This window comes from Bacillus rossius, chromosome 14, assembly GCF_032445375.1.
Source record: "Bacillus rossius redtenbacheri isolate Brsri chromosome 14, Brsri_v3, whole genome shotgun sequence".
Taxonomy (NCBI): Eukaryota; Metazoa; Arthropoda; class Insecta; order Phasmatodea; family Bacillidae; genus Bacillus; species Bacillus rossius.
The window spans coordinates 37,790,267-37,813,097 of NC_086341.1; the positions used below are offsets into that span (position 1 = coordinate 37,790,267).

Below are 22,831 nucleotides of genomic sequence, written 5' to 3' on the forward strand. Positions count from 1 at the left end.
TACCACAATATGGTTGATAAATATAAACATATTTCTAGTCCCGCCAAAAAAGCACCCTGCTCTTCTCTCATTGGCTGTTTTTGTGCCATGTGTACGCGATCGAAATAAAATATAATCATTTCACTCCTATGCGCACGACCTCGCTCTCATGCACACGACCAACTTTCTGCTATTGTGAATCGTTAGGTTAGGAAACATGGCGTTCATATCCTATGCACACGACCTACTGTTACTGTTATTTTTTCAATTGTGAATCCAGCATAAGGCCTGCTCTACAATGGCACGAAAACGGAGACGGATCACGTAAACGGAGACGGATCTCACGCAACATTTTACTATTGCATCTGCTGCTTCCACATTGCACGGAAACGTTATCAAATGCCACCAATGATATTGCATTTCAAGGTTATGGAATATTAATCTAATTAAATTAAATATTATGCATGGAGATCCCAGCACAGGCAGAATTTACAAAGTACTAATAGAACACTATATGTTATTGTAATTGGAGATAATTTAACGTATTTAGAACATTTTTAAAAATGGCTACCACCGCAACCAAATATACTCTGTTTCTACTGGTCGCACGGAGCAACGTAAACGGAAGAGCTCAGTAACGCCGAGCTAATCCGTAAGAGTCCGGCTCTGTCTGCGTGCTACTCTAAAAACTCTGTTCCGGGATATCCGACTACGTTTACGTGATCCGTCTCCGATTCCGTGTCATTTTATAACGGACCTTAAGGGTCGATTTTAAACAGCATCGAACTAACATTTTTTGGCTTTTTTTAATCCTCTTAAGTAATTTGACTTTGTAAATCACATGAAGTTAATAAGAAAAATTGACTTCAATATTATAAGATTCATTTACTTTGAATTTATTCTCTCATAGTTAAAATTCGTGATTAAAGGGTTCATTATAAAAAAAGTTACTAGATAAGTTACATCGCATCGGGATATGATTAAGACCGAAGAACCCCAAGGAAGTATACTTAGGCTACTAATTTTATAATCTATATAAGTGACATTCCACTTCAAGAAACGATTAGAAAGATTATAATTTTTGCGGCTGATACAGACATTGTGTTAACTGCCCAAAATATCACAAAATTAGCGGCATTGGCTTTAGATACCCTATGAACAAAGGAAAGCTGACTTACAGAAAACAATTTAAATCTAAATTTAAGCAAGAGAATTTACTTTTTTACGCTTCAAAAGAAATCATTAGTTAACTACACAGCCATTACTAACCGATACAAGGGTAAAATAATACAGGAACAAAACTCTACAAAATACTCAGGTTTAGAAAAAGACACCTATCTAAATTTGAACATACATTCACGCAACTCTATGAAAAAAAAAATCACTTATGCTTGTTATGGGACAATAAGAACGTTAGTGCAAGTAAATTATTTAATTCTGTAGCTTACGCTTATTTTCATTCAATTATATGTTATAGTATAGAACTAAAGGGTCACTCATCCAACGGAAATAGAATATTTAAACTTTCAAAACCGAGCAATTAAATTAATTTATTTTTTTCGAAACCATCAATATATTGTAGGAATTTATTTGAAAACTTTCAAATTCTACTTTTATACTGTCAATAATTTATAAAAATTACATTTATAATAAAAACATTTACGTACCTCTACAAAACAATAGTGACATACACCCGTAAAATACTAGAACCACGCAGAAATTTTAAAAACATTTCAATTCCGCCAGTCAGTAACTGTAGCTATGTGGGCACTTTTCTGTACAATAGTTTCCAGTAAATATTAGAAATACCAACAACAATAAATTTTTACAAGATAATTGCGGGAAATAACTGAATATTTACTTTTGTTATACTGATTCAGAAATGATTTATTATTTTGAAATAAAAAATGAGTGATTATTTTAGTACTCGCCAGTTATGTGTAACATCTAACGTCAGTAACGAGCAAAATCCGGGTACGTTGAGTAGAAGTACAGTTATGAGCAACTATTATTGTTACCCTACTCTCCTTTATTATTTAGAAAATTATTTGTTTTATAATTAATTCGTTTTACTTATGATGCACCAATTTAAAAAGGATTAATTAAAAGGTATGAAAAGAAATTAACCTAAAATTTAAAAACGACATAATATCAATTACGGGACATATTTATTAATATTCACTTTATACTAATAATTCCAGGAATGAAACGCCACTGGCAATGCGTCACGCTTTTCGAGACTATTGTTATACGAACGAACGGTAAACGGCTCTCTCTTCTTTAACTGTCTCCCCTTCTCTCTCTCTCTCTCTCTCTCTCTCTCTCATCAAACGCCACGGGAATGTTAGCGCTAGCTGACACTCTACAGCGTGTTGCAGGCCACACCGCGCGCTTCTCCCTGCTTCCTGTTACACATTTCCGTTGCATTCACCAAATTACTCCCACATAGTGTCATATACCGAGAGCTAGCATGTTTCACATCAATACGAGGGCTATTTTTTTTTCAACCTCCGAAAGGCTATATAAAAAAAGGAAATTTACGTAACATAGTAATTCTACCACCAAAAGTACAGTAGGGTCTTACTTATTTTAATACATAAAAGCCAAAACTATCGAGGCATTTGTCATATCGTAACACAAGCTTATCTATGCATGTTTCGAAGAAGTTAGCCGCCAGTGAATAGAGATAACAGGACAAGTGCCTTGATCTCCCGCTCCCTCACGACACCACTGTGAGGCGGGTGGACTAATCACGCGGCGCACTGGCTCCCGCGTCAAGAATTATCGCAAGAATATGAATAATAAGGCACAATACTCAGCACATTTAGTCCACCCGCCTTACAGCGGTGTCGTGAGGGAGCGGGAGATCAAGGCACTTGTCCTGTTATCTCTATTCACTGGCAGCTAACTTCTTCGAAACATGCATAGATAAGCTTGTGTTACTATATGACAAATGCCTCGATAGTTTTGGCTTTTATGTATTAAAATAAGTAAGACCCTACTGTACTTTTGGTGGTAGAATTTCAATGTTACGTAAATTTCCTTTTTTTTATATATAGCCTTTCGGAGGTTAAAAAAAACAGCCCTCGTAATTAGGATCGTTGTATGTTTTAATCAAAAATATGTTTGGTTTTTAAGGTGCATAAGGCTTGGTTTATAAAATCCATATAACAAAATTGCAAGAACGCAAGAAACGCAATATGTAGAAAATTCAATAACAGTGTTTTAAAGTACCTACTTGTTTATAAACTACGCAAGAGACGAATATGCAGAATAATGTGTAAGAGGACACGTAACCCTTTACAACTCATTACATATAAATTATACATACAACCCTAAGATAAACTTTGTAAAAACGATGCTCAATAACTATTTTAGTTTGAATGTAAATGGCCCGCGCCGGTGCTAATTCTGGCAACGGCCGTACGGGGCACTACTCCGACCTTATAACCACCTGTAACATAAAAACTTTAACTATAAAATAAAATATGTAAAAGAAAAGAAAGGTGACCATGATTTCAATAATTAACTAAGCCGTCGGTAGCAGCACAGGTTCTATTGCGCCTCTTGCGGGCGGCCACAAACACGCACACACACACACACACTCATTGGCGGGTGGTTTGAAACAGGGAAATGGAGGGGGGGCGTGGGACCGGGCAAGAAGGGAGGCCCGCCTCGTCAGGGGTGTATGTGTGTTAGTGAGGCGGGATGATAAGCGCGACGCTCGCTGGTGCTTCTAGCGCGGTGTCTCCTCTGGACTGGCGCGCAGTCTTCTCGTCGTCACAGGACAACTGAGAGATCTGAGCGGTGACCGTAACATTACACGGCCGAGAAATTCAGTTAAAGTTGTAACGCAAGTCCCTTAAGTGCTTTCAAGAATCTCTACCGGTTGTTTTACGCCTAAAAATTACTCTGAAAACATGCGTTTTAGCCATTTTAACTCTTATAAAAATACAGTTTAAAAACTTAATCCGAAATCAAAAGTACTTTTCGGCCCTCAGCGAACTCTTAAAAACTTTTCTTATACAGACCTCACCCCGATATGTTGAGTACTTTTTAAATTGCGTTGTTTTTCCTGAAGCTCTGCACACCGTATGTGTGCCCGGGTAGGCAGAGCCCTTAAGGAGGGTGTAGCCCCGGTCGATGTCAATTTTTGTAACCATCCACTTATATTATAATTCCAAAAGTCAGTCTTTCTTTCTGTTCCACTTTAACAGCTCTTGGTTAATCAATCTCCATAAAAATTTTGCATTCATGTAGCGTGTGATATGGTAATGAACTTGAAAGTTGTTTTTATTCTGGTAGATCATATAATAATCCCTGTAATGTGCTAACTATTGTCAATGCTTAAATACAAATGCTTACTTCAGTAATAATTTACAGCATCAAACTTTGGTGTAAAATCATGGTCAATTTTTTTATTTGCAATTCTATCAATAACGTATTTTGAAAGGAGCATTTGATATTTTTGATAATTATTTGTTACATACATAGTTAAAGACATTAAATCTGTTTATAATATGAGCTATTTATTATTTTCTACCAATCTAATTTGAATGAAGTGTATTACTTATTGAAAATTGTTTAATATCATTACATATCATTTAGGTAAAAATTTTGTTTCATTTTATTTGCATTAATAGGTGAGTTTTGTATGAGTTAACATAAAAAATATTATACGTGGGCGAAACTGCAAGTAAAAGTTACTATTGTGTATGTGTGTAAAAAATATTTTTTCGCGTATTTTAATGCTGTTAAATCTTTTTCATGGCACAGAATTTCTATCAAAAAAAATTAACTGCAGTGGAAAAATTGTACAAATTGTGACATTAACATAATTAAATTTATTCCATTTTAGAGATTCCTTTGTTAAACAGTTTGTAACAAATACTAAAAATATTATATCAAACTTAAGACACCTCAAGACACTGCAGCAGTCTATGTACATATATGTGTATATAATTTATAGTGTGTATATGTACTTACCCATATGAACATAAAGGAATCAAAACTTCTTAAGTTGTGATGGGGTTACATTTAATTATGTTTATGCTGACAAAAATATTAACAATTTTTTGTTCAGTTAATTTTTGATATCAGTTATGAAAAACTTATCAGAACTTCTAAGTCTATAAATAGCTTTTACAGTGTTAAAATAATACAAAAAAAAAATGAATTTTTCGTTAAATTGTTACATTGATTCATTCCAATTTCCCGCCTTATATTATTTGAAAGTCCCGCTGGGCTGTTGTTGGCGCAGCTAGTTGGCTTAGTCACCGCTAGAATACGCTTCAGAGATTATTTGGACATCTAGGTATATTATATCAGAAAAATTGCGCGTTTTAATTTGGGTACATGGAAAAAGCATTGATTTACTATTCTTCCTCTTATATAGTCTTTGATTTAAATGTGGTTACGCCTTGTTTAAAATTTAAAACGAAGGTGGTGAAGTTGGCCCTAAAAGCGATTGCGGTCAAATACGTCAGGGAAATTTTAGTCGCAAAGAGGCGACCCTGCCTAGGTTCAGACAACTATTTGTTTACTTTTGGAATTTTGTGTTTTAATATAATTAGGTTATAAAGTATGTTTATGTTCAGATATGTCTAGTGTAATGGGAAGTGAAGATTGTGATATTTATACAGATTTACCTGCAATTTACAATGCTGAATATGTAAGTATATTATGGATAGCTAGAAAATTATAAGAGAATAAGCTTTAAAACAATGTATTTTTTTTTTTTAAACATAAGTTCCTACATGTTAGCTTAAAAACACAGATAGTTTGAATTATGGTTAAAAATGTAGAAATATTCCCCGGTAATTGTGTAATTAAGGATAGTTACCATATTTTGACTCACCTAACCCTACTGATCAGTCATATCACAGTATTTGTAATACATAAATCGAACCTGACCAATGAAAATGTAAATTACTGGTAAACTATTTAAATGATTATAACGCCCTCTTAGAGAGTAAATTGTAAGGGTCGTGTCTTTTCCATAAAGAAAAAATATATGTTTATACGAAATAACTGTTAAAGGTTACCAGGGTGATTCGTTCCTGAAGTAGGTATCAAGTTTATATCAACGTTTTATAATTATTTTTTCACAGTTTATACAATATATACACAATCTGTATTTTGTTTACGAGACAGTTTCGCATCATAAATACATTAAAGGGCTTACATTATTTTAATATACGTTAAAATACAATTGGATGCATTGTACGGAACAATTGCTCATGGGGACGATGATCCTTACTTATCTTTTATCCAGATTATATTAGAGCTTTATAATGGGTATCTTTTAAAATCAAAAATATCTTACTAATTTAAAGTTTCAAATCACAATCATATTTTACTGCTCACTTTATTATAATTCTTTTACATTCAAATACAATTGGATATGTTACACACAACAATTGGTCCGGAATCATATTTTCCAAGTCAAAGGATATTATTCATATGTCGCGGCTTATATTGGAAATAAATAATAAAATTCCAAAAATGCTTTAAATTCTAACACAAATGACATTTCTCTATCCACCCTGAAAACAGCATCTTAAAAGTCCTACTGGTTTCTTATAAATCACTGTTTATAGCTTACATTGCAATATCTTTTCATTAACGTAGCCATGGCCATTATTTTTACATTCTTATATTTGAAGAATCACAGGATCGGCAAACCTAACATTCACAACAGTCCATTTCAAGGCCGCATTTGTGCATGTTCTGTATAAATGTTACTAATTTGTTACAGTGTGAGAATGGTCGTTTAGATTCTGTTAAGTTAAAGCTGGACTAACAATGATCTATTGCGTCCGTAGCCATCCATCCGTCCGTCAACAAGCCGAGCTATTCACAATTATTTGCACGCCGTAAAATACTTTTATTTTTTAATGCTGCTAATAGACTAGAAATCTTAAAATACTAGTGAAACTCTATCCTTTATAGATATATTACATTGACTGTCATGAAAGTTAAGTATTTAATAAATCATCAAACTTAATTTTTTTCACTGTGATATTTAAAAATATTTTCAGTTAAAAATATGTTTAAAAATTTAAAGTTAATAAAAAATTAAAAGTTAATAAAATTTTATGGAAGTAGGTAAACAAACTTAAAACCCTTTTAAGATAGTAAAAGTTGCCGGGAACAGATATAATGCTAACATTTTGGTAGTTATTTCATCCGTCCCTCCGTCGTAAGTTAAAGTTTGGTAAGGTTTAGATGGACGGATGGATGGAATTTACCGGGCCATCTGATTGGCTGCAGGTCACATGATTGATGAACAGATGGGTGACAGACGGATGATATTGAGTCCAGCATAACTCTGTTAAAAATACTTAAAAATATTGTGGACATTGGTTAGATTAGTATAGCTACATTTAAAATTCTGTAAAATATTTTTTTATGGTGGCTTAGGAATTGCAACGTTCACACAAGTCCATTCTGAGGCGCAAACAGTCCCAAAGTTCACATAAGGTTACCAAAGTTCGCAACTTGCACAGATAAAAACACACATAAATTATGTCCATATCATAGACTTAAGTGGCAGAGAAAGTAAAGAATAAGCTAGCTATATTAAAAATAATTTTAATAAGTGTGGATGGTTGATTATGTTCAAAGGTTAGTTACATTAAAACGACTCTTAAATAGTGGGAACGGTTGGTTAGGTCAGGATTGCTATGTCTTAAATTGGTAATTCCAAAGCAACCATTAAAAATAAATTTAACATTATTTTTAATGAAGTTATACAATGTTTTAAAGTATTTTTAAGGTAGCTAACCTAACCTAAGCTATCATTCTCGCAGTTTAATCAAGTTCTCCAAAACATAAACACACAGTCCCACACGGGATAGCAAAAAATTGTAGTGACCGCGGCAATGCTTGTATTAGAATGTAACCTAAAAAGATGATTTCTCAGAAACCAGTAGGAATTTAGAAACACTGTTTTCTGGGTAAATAGAGGAATGGCTTGAAGCTTATATTCTACGATGGGAGTTTCCTTGGCAGGTCTTTTATGACAGCTGGTATAGATGGTTCTTTGGAAGAATTAACTGAGAGCTGGCCATTTTCATGGAAATTTTTCTAATCGGTGAGGTTTGAATTTCCGTGGAAGATTTCGTAGAAGGTGGATTTTATCCAATCCGAATGAAGTAGTTTGCCCCTAGTGTTAAAATTGGTAATTTGTTTTGGAGGGATTGAAAACTATTTGATTATTGATTTGAATAAACGTGATCATGTGTCTGTTGAAGCACTTTCAGAATTATGCGACAATTATGAGAAACATCCCTGTTTTTAAAATACAAAAAGTATTAACTATCATGTCATTTCCATACTTTCTTCCATACTGAACTTTTTTTTAAGCCCTTCTGCCTGCAGTTTTATCTCTTATGCAATAATTATTGCTGCCGTACTTGAAAGTAATTTCTCTAGAGTATCACACTTTTTTTTACAGTCTCATCTTGGACATGGGTGTTTCGTACAATTGGGTATTCACAGTACAGTATGGGATTTCCCGTAGAATAGGAATTAACTATTTAATATTTTTGATTTTAGATCAGTATTTAGATGGGTACGGTTTATAACTTATTTGGCTAATTTGAATGATAATGTCTTGATTAGTGTATAATTTTTTTTGTTTCTGTTATTCAAAAGAAACATTAATGACCAAACTTTTGTTGCTATTAGAGTGGAAATATACCTTTCATAAAAAAATTAAGATATTGTATTTAATCATACATTATATAAAAAAAACATTAAAACTACTTGTTTTAAACCATCGTGGTTTAAATCAGTCAACCTTGACCCCAAATAAACCCAGACAACCACGAAATAAAGACAATGCTAAAAAGTTTTAACACACTGCTGCTCTGAAAATCTTTTCGTGAAAAATGAATGACCCTACCCCAGCAACATCCACAAAAAACGAACCAATTCGAAATCAGCCAATTGTGGTGTTAATTTCAGCGGGGTAGTACTTCAGAGACCGATTGTAGCAAGGGTATAAGTAATTCGTCAAGGTAACTACAGACACAATTAAAGAATCTGAATGCCTTATTACAGCATGTATTTTTCTGATACAAAATGATATTTGACATATTAATCAGTAACATGGCAATTCTAGGGCTCCTACAAGAAATGAGTGCAATATTCTCATTTTCAAATAATTTTTTTTTGTATTCTCCGTATTGAAGATAGTGGAAGAAAGAGAGAGAGTTTATTAATGATGGAAACACTGCTGCTCCAATTAAGACTGAAATGAAAAAAAGTGCATATTTTTGACATGTAACATCTTAGCTCTTGTATACAACATTTGGTGGGAGTAATTTTGTGAATAAAATGGAAGTTACCTACTCATGGAACATAAATGTGTAACCGGGCAGATGGGGTACACTAAAGTTCACAAAGCCAAAGGGAAACATTATATTATTAATTGTTAAATGAATTTTAACAAGATGGGCATTATTTTAATAAATTTCCTTGTCAAAAATCAGCTCCAAAACCGGGGTTTATTATTTTTTCCAGCCTTTTTTGCTTTTATCGGAGCTTATATAAGTATATAATTTGAAATTCCGGTCTGCTTATCAAATGATTCAGTAGTCAACGTAGATGCTCCGTCAGTGAATTCTAGTGGTGGGTGCAGAAACTACATGTGATTCACATCAAGAAATGTACCTAGTTGAAACAAAATTTGCAATATTCATCACACTCTGTGTTATTTTTAAGAATTGTACAGTAAATTTTCTGTCCAAGAATAATCTCTGAGTAGTAAGTTAGCGGCAGTTTGTTGGTTTCACTCATAGAAGACTCTTCTTACTCATTTGACAGGCATGCTTTTTTAGTTTATTTTATTTGGGCTTAACATTTTGTAGACCGTGAGAACGTAGACGGAAAACACTCGACAACACACACAGGGGTATTGGGAAAAGGATTGGCCAGTGCCTGTAGTAATAGACAATCCCAGCATTTGCCTGAAGCTATCTCTGGAATGCCAGAAAAACCAAAATAAGAATGGAAAGATCAAGCTTTTAATATTGGAATGAAAGTCCATCGTCTGTCGCCGTGTTCCGTGACAGGCTTAAAAAAAATTTTCCCAAGCCTTTCCAAGAGAAACGAGAGCTTGGAAGACGAGTTGCTGTGGGGAAACCTAGAAGTAGGAAGAAAAACACTAGGCAAGTCTCTAAGGAGCAAAGAAAGAAGGAAAGGGAAAAAAATTTATATAGTTGTAAGAACCATAGAGAAATTGAGTATATTGGAAGATGATTGTGTGTTGTCTAAGGGTACGCGCACAGTGCAGGCAGGTTTTCAGATTCCGATAACCAGCGCCGACCGGCGCGAGAAATTTAACCTTTGTTTAGATACGAGTGCCCACGGTGCCGGCAGACATCGGCGCGTATCTGCGGCTTGTCTGAGTCAGACGTTTTACCGGAATGAAATTTACATTCTGGTTTCAGACATTGGTGAGGTTGGCACGATACCTGACTGATCTCTGTATTTGTTGACATAATTGTAGTGGTCATACAAGTTACGTTTATTTACGTGTGTTTAGTTGTGATTTATTAAGATGGATACTGAAACTCTAATATCCAAAGTGTTCCTTACACCTGAAGTTTGGGATAAGAGACTGAAAATGTATTCCAACCGGGTTGTTACGGATTGTTGCTGGAAAGACATTTCTAAGGAAATGGATGTTCCAGGTAAGGAGATCAGTTATAAATAACGATTAAAATTGTAGTAGGCCTAATGTATGTTTATTTAAATAAGAAACATGAGCCCATGATTTTTTGAAAACCTTTCATGTAATGTAAACATTTATGCTAATGAAAAAGTGGTATTAAGTCTACAGAATTACCTATAAACACACGCAACTCTTTATTCTCACAACTAAACACTGCTTTTGGCATTATTTACCTTTCAGTTATATGTTAAAGAAAACTTTTGTATATAGAGACAAAAACATCTTACTGTTTTAGCATCATTCATATATCTTCCTTGTCTTTCCCACATAACAGATTCACCATGTACAGTTATATCAGTTAAGTGCCTTTCAACCCTTCTTTTTCTATTATAGTGTTGTGCAATACACAAACACATTTCACGACACTGTCAGCAACATCAACCTTCGTCTCTATGCATTTTGAGAGAATGCGCCATTTCGAATATAAAATTCCAAAAGCGCATTCCACAGGTTTTCTAGCTCTAGACAAACGCTTGTTGAAGTTTTCACCTCCTGTGGTTGTGGTTTGTCGTTTGTATGGCTTAATTAGATATGGAAGCAAAGGATAGGCCTCATCTGCTAACATAACGTATGGAGCTTTCACGTTGCTATGAGGTAGAAAGTCAGGTTCTGGAAAAATAATTTTGTTTTCGGTGATGAATCGAAACAAGTCTGAAGCCACAAATGTACCCCCATCACTTTGCTTTCCAAAACCTCCTACGTCTACAGTAATGAACCTATAGTTTGCATCCACAAGTCCTTGGAGCACAACAGAGAAAAACTTTTTATAGTTTAAATACATTAACCGTGAATCACTAGGACAAATCACATGAATATGTTTGCCGTCTAAACATCCAACAACATTAGGGAAATTCCAATCTTTTTCAAAGACTGCAGCATTGTGTTTCAATGATTCAGTAGTTGGCACTGGCATGTGCAAAGGCTGTAGCTCTTCCCAAAGAATAAGTACAATTTCTTTCATGACCCGCCCGACAGTATTATTTCCCATCCGGAAGCTGAACGCCAAAGTACGAAATGACTTTCCAGTGGAGTGGTATCTGAAAAACAAAGAATTAATACATTATTGAATAAATAAGAACCCAGCCAGCAAGAATAATGTTATAAATATTTTAAATATGTTTTTATAATTTTAAAAATATGAATGAAATGTTACAGCTTCCATACTTGGGCTCCAGTACACCATAGAGAATTATATTTATCGTGTTACCTTTTGAAGTATATATTGATAGCCTATCAGTAAATACAAACAGAAATCAGCATTCAAATTGTAAATTTTACATATAAAGTAATTTTATGTTACAAACACGAGTTTAATTATGGTATTGATGTTTAAAATATGTTTACACTTCTATTATATTAACTATGAAATATTCTTAGGCAAATATAGTTTGTTGAATATAAGTTATTTGCAACATATTGGAATAGTTTTTACAGAAATCTTTAGTTAATAATGTTTTTAAAATATTAGTTAGAACAAATTATTAATTAAAAAAGAGAATATTTAATCTGTAAAACATGTTAATATCAACATTGTAATGTTAATAAAACACACTTTATTTTCCAGACGAAGTGCTTCCCAAGAAGTGGAAGTATTTAAGGGATCAGTTCTGTGTTGAATTTGGGAAGGTCAAGCCACCACGTTCAGGTGATCCTGGAGATGCATCGAATGAACCGAAATGGCCTCATTTTAAATCCTTGATGTTTTTGAAGGACGATGTCAAGCCTCGAGCATCAACAAGTAACTTGACTTCAAAAGCAATGTATTCACCTGCTGAAACAAATGAGGCCATTACTGAAAATGTTGCGGATGTTAGTGAGGCTATAAGTCGAAATGAAGACACTGATGATGATGGGACTCAGAAACGAAGCCAAAATGAAGACGTCGGTGGCGAAAACAGCTGTTCACAAATACGACATCAGAAGAGGAGGAGGAGGATTCTTGGAAACTCTCAGTACAATGAAACTATTATTGATATGGAGAAAAAAAGTTCAAATTTTGGAAAAAGCTATACAAAATCGTCAAACTGAAAATGATGACTTGTTGTTTTTTCGTAGCCTTTTACCTTACGTATGATCAGAAACTACGCTTCAGGAGCAGAGTTCAAGATCTGGTTCACGAGTTCGCTTACACTTCAGGTTCTTCTCGTCAAATTTCGCTTCAATTTGCATCACCCTCAACAAGTGCAACATCTTACACCTCTACTATATCTACAGACCACACAGTATCGCCTCCAGTTCCCATTGCAGTGGGCATGTATCCCAACAATGAGTACTTCCGACTGCTACCAAGTTCAGGACTTATCCTAACACATATAAATTGTTATCTATGCACCAGACACTCCATTTTATATCATGTGACTACTTTGGCAATAATATTGTGATATTTAAAGATCTGTAATTAGATGTATTTCCCAATTGGAAAGTAAATTTCTCTTTACTTTTTATTTGAGCATTATTTCTGAAACCTACATGTTAATGTTTTATCTTGATGGCAGGTAAATGGTAATATTAAATTGTGAACTTTAATTTTGTTTACATTATATCTACTTTAAAATGTTTGCAACACTTATCAGTACAAAAAGAGACTGGAATTGGTACATATCTTACCTCAAGGTTATTACAAATCGTTCTTCTGGGAGAATCTTTTGTTGATGGAAGTTACACCAACTCTTCATCAATCAATTTTCCATTTTGTCGAAAATGTAAGAGAAAGTTTCTTTCGTCACTCTAAAATATTCACGAAATCGTTGGTCGTCTGCTTTCAATTGAGGTAATAGGTGATGATATTCGCCATATGTAGCTCTCAACTAATTAATTTCATGAACGTAACGTTTCTGTGGTTTTAATTTAAAACTAACATTTTCTGTAGCAATAAGCATACCCACCGCCTCATCGCTACTCAGCTCCATGCCTGCTGAGGTTGCGCAGTTCGTGCTTGTAATCTGCCTCCACTGTGAGCCCCCACTTGAGACGAGAGTCGGCGCCGGTCGGCGCTGGTTATCGGAATCTGAAAACCTGCCTGCACTGTGCGCGTATCTTAGGAGTGTCATTCAGTTCAGGAGAAGAGTGAAAGGGAAGTATGAGGTATGCTTGCCACCATGTATTTGCCCAATTGCAGCAAAAATCAATAATAATAATACAGTTGATATGTAAAATCCTCAGGTTTTTTCCTGTGCTGTACCTATTTGAAAAACAGGAAAAACTCGGGGAATTGAAAATGTATCTTCAAAACCTAGAAAATTTAGGAAAATTAACTACTTATATCATAGTTTTCAAAAAAATTATGAATTATTCATTATACTATGTAGTTATCTCATTGTCTTTAAACTGGTATGTATTTTATTAATGTATTCCTGAGCGGATTTTTACCTACATTATTTCAACACAAGAGATACAAAGAACTCTATTAATTTGAAGCCAGGTTTCAATAATAATTTCCAAAAATTGATCGAAAAATTATTTGTTTTCTTTTTCAGAGTGGCAGAGTTGTTTGCATAAGTGGTGTTGGAAATTATTCTTTGAAAACTATGTATTGTGTAGGAAGACATTTTATAGTCAATTCTGCATGTTATTTATGTTAGTTGAAATGTATTCTGACAATAACGTGTATTGAAATATATCTGTGTAGGCTGACGAAACAGCGGTAAAACATTTTAATACAAGTAGTGACTTGTTACGTTGTATGTTTTTGCCCGGCTAAGCACACAGAGAAACGTAACAAAACAAAACAAACAATGTTCCTGAGGTTCTGCGTAATTTGGAAATAAAAGAGTTTATTAAATTATATTTGTTTATTTCTTTAAAAAAAAATGTTTTATCTCATGGTTACATGGCCTCAGTACACAATTTTACAAATGAATTTAGTTAGAAAAACTTCGTTACTTGCACAGTTTTTGTCTTTTCTTATAAAAATTTTAACGATGTCTTTGAATTTAGATAGGATGAGGTCCAAATACATACCACAGCACCATACATCTTGCCGTTGATGGTCGAGGAGTCTTGTCACTCGCCAAAGAAAAAAAAAACTTAGTAATGTCCCTTGGTTAATTACATAACTCAAGGTACCGTCGATCGCGGACCGAAATCACACAAAGTCGGGCCGATGCCGATGCCTAGGGCCTAAATTTCTAGTTTCTAGTCCGAAAAACAATGAACTTAAGTTAAAAAATACGACCTGGCCCCAGCCCCTAGGCGTTAAATTATCTCTTAGTAATTTTCCATTTGTCTTGCGACTTGCCGACGACGCGACTGAGTTCGGCGACGATCGAGCAACAAGTGACTTGGTCGACGAGATTACCTTCCCTTGTAAAGGTGAAAACAAGGGAGGCAACCCCGTGGGCCAACTGACCAATCAGCGCACATAATTCCAAAACATGACCATATAAGGAAATTCGTACGGGCACATCACTTGACGCCAGGGCTTGCCCTGATTGGCTGGCTAGTGTAGCCTCCAGAGACCCTTCCAGACGGTCGCTACAGCTGTGCGTACAACGTGACGCGTAAATCCCAAACACGCATTTACAAAGTGAAAAATAACTTTCTGGCGCCAGAGTGTCGCGCCTGTCCGCTCTTCCTTCTGTACCTTCCAGACTATTCTCAAGATATTACACTAGCAATATCCAATAGAATTTAAAATTACCCAACAAATTCAAATACAATGATCAAAATTTAGTAAACAAAGTTGAAATTCATACCATATTAGAAACTTTTGTTTAAAAATGATGTCTGGTAAAATTATAATCTATACTGCTTTAAACAAAACAATTACTGACATTAATTATCAAATATCAAAATTAATTATTATGAACTGGAGTTAACCCTCAAATTAATAATTAAGTATCTCAAGGAAATAAGTATTTTAAGGCTTTCCATGAAATTTAACCAAAGTAATTAATAACAATTCTTAACAACTCTGAACTATTCTTATCTACATATTAAATAATTACTATCTTTCATATCAAAGTGATTCTTAATATTCTTATGACACCAAAAAATATATATATGTATATAACATACTCATTATGCAATGCTACAGACTGACCTAAAAAATGTGGGAACCCTGCATTATTGTTTTGATACATTTCAGGAAGAAGAAAACAATAGATTAAAAGAGAAGATAAAAATTTTGGAAGCTAAATTAAAATCTGCAGAAAAGGAGAAACATCACTTGAAAGAGAAATGTGTACAAGTCCAGAAAAACATTTCAAGTCTTTTCAAGACAGCTGTTACTGAAGTGAACAGAAAAAAGAGGACTATAGATGACCTTCGCACGCAGTAAGTATTACAATAGCGTACACATGTGGGAATGACTTAGTGTTCAAATTTTTTTCTCATCTGCTTCTTGTCTTCAATGGAAATGATGTTAGTGCTCAATGCTGCTGCATACATTGTTGCGGTAACTTTAAGAAGCGAGCCAGTTCTTAACAGAACTTTAAATTTCCAGTTGCCTTTTGCTTACTCACTTTTTTTTTTTGACATCTCACTTCAGATTATAGTTGCGCGGTAATTATAAATAGTTTTATACTGTCTATTTAAATCATGCTGAAATAATCTCTGAAGAAGTTTTGGCTTGATAACATAACTTGTGCATTCATGTTAATAGTAGGTTCATCTCGTATTACCATGTTTAATTTTGGTCATTATTTTTAAAAATGATCTTGTGGTGTAAAATAGGTGGAAGAAAATTTTATTTAAAGGGCCTGAAAAAGTCCTGAAATGAGTTTACCCGGTAAGAAATGCTAGTTTTTTGAGTCAAGAAAATGTCATATGAAGCTGTTAGTTTAAAGAAGGATAAGACTGAGTCATATTGAGAAAATGGCAGGATCAAAACAATTGACCATATTGGACGGGGAATTGTGAACAGCGGGTACATTTTAAACAAGTTGTACTGAAATTGTAATACTTTATTTTCCCATCATCACTACCAAACTTCTGACAGCAACTTGAAAACTGAATCGAATGCTGTTCCACGGTGCTTTATCCTGTCATGTATACTAACTAGACACAGAGCTTGGGATCTAACAGTGGGACCTAAAACATCAAGCAATTTTTATGCAAGAATTTTTTTTTTTTTTTTACAAATTTTGATGCCCTAAAACAATGGTGTGGCAATTATAGGAGTATTACGATTATGCGATAAAACACTGTACATAAAGCTATCTAGGCTACTTAATAGTAGTAGGCTTTTGCTTGTTATTCATTGATGTGATGTTTTAAGAGTCTAGGTCACCATATCAGTCAATACAAATAAATAAAATCATACTGGCTGTGATTTTTGTTTTATTACATATAATATATTTTTCCTGTTAGCAAATTGTATAGGTACCTTAAATAATCTAAAGTTAAAAAAAAATTTCTGTCTATCATTACCAAATGATATAATTCGAAAACATCTGATGCCATGACTTGAAATTCAAGCAAGATTCAAATAGTAGCCCCAAAAATAATTTAATCTTTCTTATATTGTGATATCTCAAACTGTTCCAAAGATATGATAGTATTTACCAATATCTATATCAAGAATCGTTACTTCTTTTTGGATTCTAAATTTTAAAAATATGACAATTGATTTGTAATGTTCATAAATAACTCTGCAATAACTTGAGCTATACTGTAACATTTACATCAGTATAGCCTACATATTAATTATCTATAATTGTCAGTGTTTTTTATATAATTACATAATCTGTATGAGTTAATCTGATAACAAAAAATTCATGTGCACAGTAACTTTTAAATCATTTCTAGTAATAAAAATCCAGCTAAGTGCAAAAATATAAAGCGAATGGCAGATATCTGCTATGTTTTTTATTATTTTATATCTGTACCTTGGAGGCATATGACACTTTCACATAAATCAAATTTATCATGAGAGCAGTTTAAAGAATTTCAAATAGTACTTCACTTGTTTACTAGGCTATTTTCTCCCAGAATACATGAATTTTTGGCAGATCTTAGTGTTGTATGCCACTACAAAAAATGTCAAAGGGTGTCACATTTAAGGTTAAAAGTGAATTTTGCCCAAAAGTGGACATAGTGTCTTATGTCTCCGAGGTACATATCATGTGTTTACAATAAAAACAATTTGCTATAATTTTTTACTGCAACCCAGAGAACACTCAGTTAAGACAAAATTAGAACTACATATATTTATGATTATGAGAGATCTCCTGAAAGTAAGTTTCGTCATTTCTTTGAAAGAGCAGATGGTACACCAGATGAAACAAACCATCACCATAAGAATTCACACTCGTTGCTGGTTCAGCGACGGAAGTAGCGTCAGCAGAGGAGGAATGACGCACGCGCAGAGCGCTGAAGAAGAGAGAGTAACAACAGACCGGTGTGCCAGAGGTTATTCGAGTACAAATCACGATGGCAGAATGACATGTACTGACAATGTGGTTGCCAATGGAAGTGTGTGTTGTTATCACTGCATTGAAAGTCGCACTATCGGGATGTCACTTCGAAAACGATGCTGAGGTGGAGCAGGCTGTGCGACAAATCCTTGCATCAGACAACACCAAGTTTTACCAGAGAGGTTTCTTCATAACGATTGCACGCTACGACAGATGTCTCAATGACGGGGGAGACCATGTCGAAAAATAGTACGAGGTTTGTAGATCATGATGCCATGGTGTATTTCTTTTTTGGCAATAAAGTCTCTGTATGGAAAAAAATTACGAAACTTACTTTCTACTTTTGGAACATTCCTTGTTGAATGTTACAGCTAAAGCTAAATTTGTCTAAATGTTAACACCAGGGGATTGCCATGCCTGCATAATTACATGGTAAACGGGTGATGGAGAATTTTTTTTTATTAGTCAGTGGTCTGTACCATGTTCATTGGGAACATTGGCTGAAGTGTAGTGTTTGCATTGTGAAATGCTTTTTGAAGACTGTATTTTACAGACATGGCTGTTTAATGACAGATATTATAATTCGTACTTACTAACCATCATCAAACTTGGTCAGACACCATTTCCACAATGTTTTGGGTGTAACAGTATGACAATGGCTATGTAAAAAAAAGGACTTCAACTACGTCACGACATGCCGTCTCCTGACAATTCCAAACTCCATGCTTGACGCTAATTGAAAAAAAAAAAAACGGAAAGGGAACAACACAATGCATTTAATATTATGTGTTAATGCTTTAATCAACAAACATTATTAATTATGAAATTGGCCAAAACAAAGATACATAAATTTGTTAACTTGACAATAATTCTTAAATAAATATTTCCACTACCAAATTAAATGATTTTCAGTTAACAATTGAAAGATGTAGTTCATCCAAATGTTAATATTTTAATATCTTATTTTTTATAAAATTTGCTGTGAGGTTTATGTTAGGATTCCAGTTTATATTATAATTCCAACACATGCATTGATAAGCAGTTTTTTTCTAATGTTTATTTCAGTCAGAAATGTTAAATTATTGAATACACTCTTGATAGAGATTCTCTTTAAACTATTTATCATGACGTGTACATTTATTTTCAAAATATATATGAAATATTTTTATGAATAATTTTTAGTTAATTATGTATTTTTTTAACTTATATATTTGATTTTATCTGTTTTAGATTGGAGAACAGTGTCTTTCATCGTAATAAAAAACGAAGAACATGTTCTCCTGTCCACGAGAAAACCAAAAATGAAACAGTTAGACGTTCAGATGCCAAGCAAAAGCAGTTTTCCGATAGTGACGATGTATCTGTAATAGAAGTGCGTGACCCTAACTCTTTAGATAGTGTGAATTGGAGTGATGGTCCGGGCAAAGCTTCAGACATGGAAATGCAAGGCACTCAGATTACATCAAGTCATTTAGTAAACCGTGCTGTTTCTACCAATGCTCATCAGTCATACGGCTCTAAACGACATGTCAATCCTACGAAAATCTCTTATACAGTGTATACTCAGAGACAACTTAACCGTACAACAGGCCAGAGAAAAGATCAACAACAGAGCGTGGTAAACAAACCTGACTCTGTTGAAAGGAACAAAGATGCATCACCCAAACCACCCGTGAGCGAGTCAACGAGGCTTACCGAGTCAAAACAAGATTATGTGTCGGTTGGGAAAAATCCTAGTTTTGAACGAGATAATTCCTGTAGAGAAATCCACAAAGTTGATAAGTCTGAGGATAGTACTTTACAAAAAGATGAAGATTGTGTGGTACTGGATACAGAGGAAGAATCCTCAAGCACCTCAAAGACATTTTCTTCGCAGAACTCATGTTATGAAACATCTAAAAATTGGGAGTCACATGCCAGAATTAAACGTGATTACAAAGTGAACGACATAACATCATTTCCAGCAGTTGACTTTGGGGGCAGGAGTAAAGCCAAAGTTGTTAATGCATCATCAGGAAATAAATTCGTATTTAGTAGTCCTGTCTGCAGTGTCAATGATATCTGTAACATGGGTCCGGCTGCAGGAAACTCTACTTTGAACATGTTAAGTATTGATAAAGTTTCTTTCCCGGCTAGTAAACAACAATCTCATTTAGCAAAAGGCACCTTAAAGCCGGAACTGACTGGTGGTGTTGAAGGCAAGTCCTCTGAAACCTCTCAAATTTCAGGTGTTCGCTGCAGTGTTGGTGATAACTCCAAAGACGAACATAAATATAACTTTGATTTTCGAGAAATCAAAAGTGCAGTGGAATTAGTGAGTGGGCGATGTGAAAATTTAAGTATTGTTTGCAAACGCGAGGTTGTCCCATCGTCTTCGGATTCTCAGAAAAAAATTACCATTTCAAAGAGGGATGAAGATACATCAAAAGGCAGCCAGACTATTAAAAATGACCTTTGTTCTGCAGAATCTTTGAACACTAAATGTGTGAATACTGAAAAGGAAGATCATTGTCTAGTTAGTGAAATAAACCAAAATGCTAATGAAACAAAGCAAATAATTATTTCTGGAAGAAGGAGAAATCGGGTTTGTTTAGGTGACAGTTCTGAAAAACAAGTGACTGATGCTGTGGAATTTTCTGACACTCACAGTATAAAATCTGAAGCCAAGGAAGATTCATTAGAAACCACTCCATCTCAAAATCCTGATACAACAAAGTATGTGAATTTTACTGGCAGGAGGAGAAAACCGGTATGTTTAAGTGACAGTTTAGAACAGTCAAATCCTGCTGCGGAGTCTTTCAACGTTCATAGTTTAAAATCTGAAAACAAGGAAGCTTTGTTAGAAAGTTCACCTTTTGAAAATGATGACACAGCAAAGTTCACAACCATTTCTGTAACAAGAAGAAAACCGGTTTGTTTAGGAGACAGTTCGGAAGAAAAGTTTAATGTTGCTGCTGAGTCCTTCAACATTAACAATATAAAATCTGAAGACAGTGAAACATCTGTTGAAGGTACACTATCTCGAAATTCTGATTTTAAAAAATGTATAACTTTTTCTGGTAGAAGGAGAAAACCAGTTTGTTTAGGAGACAGTGGTGAGATACAGTTGAATTTGGCTGCAGAGTCCGCCAATGTTCACAGCATAAAATCTGAAGGTACAGAGTCTTCCAGTGATCTTAGTGTAAAATCTGAACCTAAAGAGGCCTTATTAGAAAGTAAGCCATCTCGAAATACTGACGTAACAAAGCACACCACTGTTTTTGGGAAGAGAAGAAAGCCTGTTTTCTTAGGTGATAGTTCATTTGTGGTTGCAAACATGCCTAAAATTTGAGATATAGTGGTTTGTGACCCTTGTTGATGTAGAATATGCAGGGGCTACTCAGAATGAGAGTGAATACTTTCTCTGTGGTTAAAATTGCAATGTGCCAAACAAAACATATCAGTACTTGCATAAAGAAAGAATTACATGAAATTTTTTTTTTAATTTGGTTCACTTTTTTGCAGTTGTTAGACAAGAGGAAATAGAAAACTACTTTGATTGTCTGTTTTCAATGTTTCAGGAACCATCCTGGAATCAAAGGAATGAATTATATTCTGAAAATGTATAGTCATATTCTATACAAAGATGTTCTAGTAGAATGTAACTGATTGTATTCCAGATGACTCTGGTTTGTAACCTTGTTCAGTCATCTTTATTTTGATTTCCCATGGTTTTCCAAAATCTCTCCAAGCAAATGCTGGGATAGTTCATGACCATGAAACCATGGCTGATTGCTTTCCCAGTTGTGGCAGCGACAAGAGTGAAAAGTAGTACCACTAAGCATTTGCATTTCAGTGAGTTCGACAGAAAGTATGTATCGGTATAAAACTAGGAAGGCTGTCTGGATGCTGGTAAATTGTGGGTACCTATGTCAAAATAATTTAAGTTCCATTTGTAACACTTGTTGCCATTCTATCGAAAATTACCTCACATTTCTCAGTAACTGTTAATTTACTGTTAGGCTTCTTGCTAGATGTTGTGGTATTCATGCTATGGACTTGCCTCCTGTTAAAAATTAATGATTATCTTCTTAGACTTGAAAAGGCATAGTGTTTATTTAATTTATTCAAATAGCATTTAATGCTTTTGTAATGGGAAATTCACAACTTTGGTATGTTTTTAGAATTAGGAAGATTTGCATCTTTGTAAATTGATATAAAAAAATTTCAAACATGGGTAAATTTACTTAGACTTGATGTTCTGTGCCATTTTAAGTCATTATTTCATTTTTACTTTAAACACTGTTAAATATATATATATATATATATATATATATATATATATATATATATATATATATTCCATAAATTTTTTTTCTTGAGTACCTAATGCCAAAAGTTACATTTTTCAACCTTTTTTTGAACCTTACAAATAACGATGTTAAAAATTATCACAGAACTGAATTTATTTTTATGTTTAAAGGCAATACAACTGGGTACTTCATGATGTGGTATTGATTTCTTTCAGAAAGATTCTTTAAAAATTTGTCTAACCTTTCAATATTTTCAAATCTGTGAGAAGTTTAATGGCAGGGCATAAATTTATTATTTTTTAATGGGAAACTGCAGGTAGGTAGCCATTTTATGTGAAATGCAAATGCATACACAAATTTGAGCTAGCTGTGCTACTGTATGAACAGACCTTTTTGTTTTTGGCCTGCCTGAAGGGTTTACAAGAAGAGAGGAAAAGCAATTGTTCATGAATAACTAAGAGAAA

General features: G+C 34.2%; 1 protein-coding gene across 2 annotated transcripts; it reads left to right on the top strand.

The window, feature by feature from the left end:
• The first annotated feature begins 5,439 nt into the window (after positions 1-5,439).
• On the top strand, positions 5,440-21,792 carry LOC134538799 (uncharacterized). 2 transcript variants are annotated; one of them, XM_063380292.1, is made up of 3 exons: positions 5,440-5,650; positions 15,807-15,994; positions 19,306-21,792. In XM_063380292.1, exons 1-3 carry the CDS (start codon positions 5,579-5,581, stop codon positions 21,404-21,406), a joined length of 2,361 nt encoding a protein of 786 aa, XP_063236362.1. In that variant the 5' UTR covers positions 5,440-5,578; the 3' UTR covers positions 21,407-21,792. The 2 variants fall into 2 exon arrangements, with proteins under 2 accessions (XP_063236362.1, XP_063236361.1); XM_063380291.1 differs by lacking the exon at positions 5,440-5,650 and adding an exon at positions 13,265-13,804.
• Positions 21,793-22,831: the final 1,039 nt, after the last annotated feature.

What these genes read in the sequence shown, in the direction of transcription:
- LOC134538799 (XM_063380291.1), top strand. Translation starts at nt 13,628, where the DNA reads ATGCCTGCTGAGGTTGCGCAGTTCGTGCTTGTAATCTGCCTCCACTGT. An exon ending in GAGTGAAAGGGAAGTATGAG is followed by an intron (nt 13,805 to 15,806) that starts GTATGCTTGCCA and finishes GATACATTTCAG; the next exon opens with GAAGAAGAAAACAATAGATT. An exon ending in ATAGATGACCTTCGCACGCA is followed by an intron (nt 15,995 to 19,305) that starts GTAAGTATTACA and finishes TATCTGTTTTAG; the next exon opens with ATTGGAGAACAGTGTCTTTC.